Source organism: Rosa chinensis, chromosome 6 (assembly GCF_002994745.2).
Source record: "Rosa chinensis cultivar Old Blush chromosome 6, RchiOBHm-V2, whole genome shotgun sequence".
In the NCBI taxonomy this organism is placed as follows: domain Eukaryota; kingdom Viridiplantae; phylum Streptophyta; class Magnoliopsida; order Rosales; family Rosaceae; genus Rosa; species Rosa chinensis.
This window is the reverse complement of record NC_037093.1, coordinates 69,496,739-69,502,356: the sequence shown is the minus strand read 5'-3', so window position 1 is coordinate 69,502,356 and position 5,618 is coordinate 69,496,739. Positions and strand designations below refer to the sequence as shown.

At 35.5% G+C, this 5,618-nt stretch overlaps 1 protein-coding gene across 1 annotated transcript; it reads left to right on the top strand.

Moving 5' to 3' along the window:
* Positions 1-1,812: 1,812 nt before the first annotated feature.
* Positions 1,813-5,269, top strand: LOC112172787 (coiled-coil domain-containing protein 93). Its single transcript, XM_024310266.2, has 8 exons — positions 1,813-2,044; positions 2,158-2,271; positions 2,356-2,526; positions 2,621-2,700; positions 3,033-3,180; positions 3,435-3,515; positions 4,367-4,489; positions 4,913-5,269. Exons 1-8 carry the CDS (start codon positions 2,018-2,020, stop codon positions 4,955-4,957), a joined length of 789 nt encoding a protein of 262 aa, XP_024166034.1. The 5' UTR covers positions 1,813-2,017; the 3' UTR covers positions 4,958-5,269.
* The last annotated feature ends 349 nt before the right edge of the window (positions 5,270-5,618 follow it).

Here is a 5,618-nt window from a genome sequence, read left to right as displayed (position 1 = left end):
AGATGTAAAGGGCATTTAATTTTGTAATACTGTTGATTTATATGCCACCCACGATAACTATAGAAAGTTAATCTACCACACTATTTAAACTAATATCAAATGTACCAAAAGATTTCCGCTTATATGTATATGCTGATTGTAATGGTTAGTGCTACAAACCCCAAAATCTTATACCAAATGATGTGGCATATCCCACATAACTGCCACATAGTTTTTGTTATTTCAAAATGATAATGAAGTGGAATCTTGGTTTATTCAAAAATTAAAAAAACCAAAAATATTCATAACAGATCTTCTTTTGTCGCAGTATACTTCTTGATACCCATGATTGTCAACTATAAGTCCTACCACGACAAACTGATGATTAATCAAAGATTCGTAGAGAGGAGAAACACGATCGTGTTTCTCTTTCTTGAACTGAGGCTTTTCCTTTCTTATTGAAGTCCTACCCTAATTTTCTTTGATTGCAAGAAGAGAATTCGTCAAAAATAATAACAAATTATGGGATTTTTTCCCTTTATTGTTTATGTAAATATGAGAAACCAGGGAGTCATTCTAACGAGAACTACTAAAATAAGGACTAGTTGAGGATTTTTTCTGTGAGACTTATTTTTCGATCATATTTCCGCAAATCAACCATTTGATGTTTAGATATTTATGTCTAGATCATTTTGTGTAATTTTTCAACCAAATTGAAAATTGTTAAGGCATTCATAATCGTGATATATCAGTTATGAACATGAACGATTCATGTATGACAGATTTAGTTCTTTGATTAATTTGATATAGTTCGGTATTTAGAAGAAAATTTTCAAAAGTGATCTACCCATGCATACATAAACATCTAACATTTGATTTATTGTAATACAATCGAAAAGTAGGTCTTCCAAACCGTTGATTAGAAAGTCTTCAACTAGTCCTCATTTTAGTGGTCCTCATTAGAAGTGCTCCCTAAGAAAACATCTCTTTTATGAATCATGGGTAAATAATTTCTTGGCAGGTATTGAAATAACTTGGTGACTTCAACCATGGTAATGGTGGTGCCCACCTACGTGAACATAACAGAGGCAGGAGTTTGATTAGGATAGAAACATTAGAACTTTTTTTTTTTTTTGAATAAAGGGCTGGTGCGGCTGCCTTCAAGCCTTGATTAATAAAACCGTCGAATACAAGGGGGGACATTAAGCCTAAACCCCTGATTACAATAGGCACCTAGAGTACATCCTGAAATAATATCATGAATCTCTACTAAACAATTGTATTCAAATACGCACCAACTAGCAAAGAACGCGCTCCAGACAGTTCTATTTGCTTCCCAGCGGTGACACAATGGAAAGATAACTCGATCTGCAACTCGAATACAGCATAGCATAATATCCATTCTCACAGCTTTCCCACCATGTTGCCACTGGAAAATACATCCAGTGACATTTAGAGAAACATTAGAACTTTAGAGTTGTAGAGTTTGACGCATGAGTTTGTTCATTTATCTATTTATTTAGTCAATTATCTTTTTTTTTTTCTAGTAAAATATTTTTGTTTAAAAGACAAAACTTCCATTTCCATGTGATCAAAATTTTCAAATAAGTAAAGCACCCACTACCTAGGATTCATGTCTTGAGTTCGAGTCATTATGGGGATAGGGGTGAAATCTTTTAATCATCTTTAAATTAAAAAAAATAAATTTAAATAAGTAGAAGATATGGCATACTGCCACATCATTTGGTATTTAAATTTTATATAAAAATTTGGTATCTCAATCATTTTCGATTGCAAATGTGATTAATGACAATTTGTTTCGAATTTCCTTACTAAAAAGAAAGAAAGCCCAAGTTTTTGAGCCCAGAAAGCAGCTCGTTGTTTCTTGTATTCTCAACCCGCACTCAACAAGTAAAACAGAACCGACGGCGACGGTGAAGATCACACAAACTCACCGCTCCCAGTTTGACACTGCTCGCGTCCCTTTAAACTCACAACACCAAATCGTCGTCTTCTGTTTGTGTTTGTAAGATCAACAATGCTACAAGACAACCTGAATGAATTGGTTAGTAAACTAGTCAACTATGCATCACAATTTGTAGCAAAAAGATGGTTTCTTTTCGTTTTTTTCTGGGCAAAGTTAAAGTCTTTGGTACTAATGATGTGGTTATCTGCCAGATTGAGAGAAAGGTCACTGTTATGGATGAATTGCAAAGCTTAAGAGAGAAAATTGATAATGAAGGTGCTAAAGCCGTGGTGGACAAGTTGGTATCGCTTAAGAAGTCATTGAAGGTTTGATATTTTTCTCATATCTGTGTTTATACTCTGAGCTTGGTCTTTTTTGGTAATGGGTTTTGATTTTCTGGTTATTTACAGGAGCTGGAGAGGGAAGAAAATGAAGTTGAGTCTGTAAGTAATTCTGCATTGGATGCTGAAGTTCGTGAATTGGAGGACCAAATAGAAAATGGGTATGATAGTCAATCACTATCTGATAAATTGAATCGGATGTTGAGTAAATCAGAGGAGAAAATTGATTTAGCTAAAAAGGTAGTTTTATTTTCTTCACAAATCAATGACTGATTGGTTGCTAGACTTTGTTAATGTTAATAAAGTATAGTGATGTAAATGGTAATATGTGTAGGAACTTGCAGCTAGATTAAGGGCAGTGTTGGCAGTACAGCGCAAGATTGATGATGTTCCATGCCAATCAGAATTCGTCCAGTACGTTTTCCTTTTCTCCCGTTAGAGTTCAATCTAGCATTTAGGCTCTTGGTGTTTTTGGGCCATGAAAAAGCTCAAAGAAATTAGATGAATTGAGTGGACTTGAAAAGCATTGATTAAGTATATACTGACTTAACCTTTACTCTGAAGGTATGATCACCAGCTTTCAGAATTGAATGCTCTCACTTAACCTTTTCTCCTGTTAAGAGTTCAATCTAGCATTTTGGTTCTTGGTGTTTTTGGGCCATAAAAAAGCCAAAAGAATTTAGATGAATTGAGTGGACTTGAAAAGCATCAATTAAGTATGTACTGACTTAACCTTTGCTCTGAAGGTATGATCACCGGCTTTTAGAATTGAATGCTCAAATTCAAGGAAAACTTCGACAGACTCGTAAATACTATGCCACATACAATGCACTTTTGGAGATAAAAGAAATGATGCTAAAGGAAGCATCTTTGCTGAATTCAATAAGTTCGCAGGTATGGATAAAAAGAACTTCGCTGCATATTTACCCATCAGCATCCTCTTACCTGTTCTGTTTTTTGAGTAGATGTACGTGTAGATGTCAGAACCTTTTTATGGTTATTCCTTGATTGTTTTTTTTTTTTTGGGGGGTTTATCCTCGAGTTTCCTTTTGTATATTTTGTTCTTATGCAGGGTGATTTTAAATCCTGGCTGTTATAATTCTATTGTAATTGTTACTCACTGATTTTGCATGAAAACTTTTGTATAGTTTCAAGATGCATTCACTAGCACAGATGGTCGCATGCAACTCATCAATTCGATGGAGGGAATTATGAAGGGCAGTCAACAGGTAAATGTCAAAATGTCGTCAACTTGTGTGCATGTTTTCTGTTGCAGATTTAAAGAACACCCAAACTGTGCCTTGAAAGTATTCTGCAATTCTTGCAGAAGTAGAATTTAGTTCGTGAGAGATGTGTGTGTGTGTTTTCTGTTGCAGATTTAAAGAACACCCAAACTGTGCCTTGAAAGTATTCTGCAATTCTTGCAGAGGTAGAATTTAGTTCCTGAGAGATGTGTGTGTGTGTGTGTGTGTGTACCCAAACTGTGCCTTGAAATTATTCTGCAATTCTTGCAGAGGTAGAATTTAGTCCCTGAGAGATGTGTGTGTGTGTGGTAGAATTTAGTTCCTGAGAGATGTGTGTGTGGGTCTGTGGGTGGGTGGGTGTGCCATTTCTAGCGTAGAACCCAACAGAGGCACCAATCATGTTAAGAGAGAACAAGATAAAACGCAAGTGCTAAAAGTTTCCCATCTATAACAGGACAAACCCCATAATGAGCTATTAGAGAGACAAACAAGGTAAAGCTAACATAATTCAGTATGTATGCAATGTTATAGGATTAAATGAATTTTAAATGTGCTTATACATTCACACCCAATGCTCATATTCAAGTCTACTCCGTGTACGTGCGCAAACAAATTCATAAAGGATTAGGATTCCAAAGGAATGATACTCTTTTTTCTCAAACTTGACTCAGCCAAGGATTCTCATAACATATTCTGCTTTATGTGATTATGTATTCTGAGGAGTTCAACTATCTACATACCTATTATTACATTTGCCTCTTTAGCTTCAACATGCTTGCCTTGATGGGTACTTCTAGTTAGCTTTAAGTGTGTGTATTGCTGAATCCATTTTACAGAAGCTGAAAAAGGTAGAACAAGGGCTTCAAGAAGAGCAAAAAGTTTGTGATGCTCTCAAAGCAAGGCATGTTGCAGCAACTGCAGAGCAAAGACGCTGTTATTCCCTCTTAAAAGCTTTTCAGGTAAACACTTTAATCATGGCATCACAAATAATAGATATGTTTTTGACACCGAACAGTTCTTAGTAAATACACCATTTTCTATCTCATACATACTATTTTCTGGTATTGATTATAACAATTTGTGGAGTGCTGCTAGTTGAAGAGAATTCCTTGTATGCGAACTCTTGACATGTTAGAAAACAAAACCAACTGTTTGTTCCATCTCTTACTGGGTGGTCTAAATATTGCAGTATCTTGGTATTTATGCTTGTGTGGCGTGGTCATTTTCATTAGTCTCTACTATGCAAAATTGTTGAGAGTGTTGGTTTGCAATTTGGCAGAAATTGGATGTGTGATTGTCCTGATTCTCACCAAATCATCTATAAACTACTCTAGTTTATCGTATGATTACAGATTTCTGAAATTAGATCTTTCTATTTCCAGGAGGAATGTGCAAAGAATGAGCTACTCCAAAAAAGTTCCATTTAGAACATCTCTGGAGGATGTGAAGTGGAGACGTCCAACCCGCTCTTGCCATTGCTCATCAGCGGAATGTTTAACTGATACGACAGACTAGAAATTGTTGTAGATTAAAATACAATTCATAGTGTCAAACATCTTTCGTGTTGAGCTTCTTGCATTCTGTTATCATTTATGAAGGAGATATGGTTGATAGTGTTGATTAGTCTGATACGACAGACTAGAAATTGTTGTAGATTAAAATACACTACACATTCAATCAATAACTTGATTGGTGTTGTCCTATTCTTGAGATAATTAGATATCGTTGTCAATTCAAAATCATGCTCTTTTCATATCGTTGTGGTTTATGAAGTTTTTGATCTTCACTCATAGTAAACAATTACTCATTGATTGAAGGGAAAATCGTCCAAACAGTATCTGAATTTTTTTGAACTATTAACTTTCATACCAATGTTTTGGGAAATATCAAAGTGGTACCTGACAATTTAAGCCTGATTCAATTTTCGTAACCAGCAACAGTAAATATGTTAGTCCCGTTAACTTTCGAGGGGTAAATCCGGTACTTCATGTATTCCAAATTTCTGCAACTGTGATTAGAAGAAGAAGACGCTGATGAAGTACATTATTCCACCCTCACCATGGCCCTAGCCTCCATGGGGAACAAAGC

Bases quoted from the DNA above. Each gene is read 5' to 3' on its own strand.
- LOC112172787 (XM_024310266.2), top strand. From the start codon at position 2,018: ATGCTACAAGACAACCTGAATGAATTG. The intron at 2,045-2,157 runs GTTAGTAAACTA...GTTATCTGCCAG, and splicing joins AAGACAACCTGAATGAATTG to ATTGAGAGAAAGGTCACTGT. The intron at 2,701-3,032 runs GTACGTTTTCCT...TTTGCTCTGAAG, and splicing joins TGCCAATCAGAATTCGTCCA to GTATGATCACCGGCTTTTAG.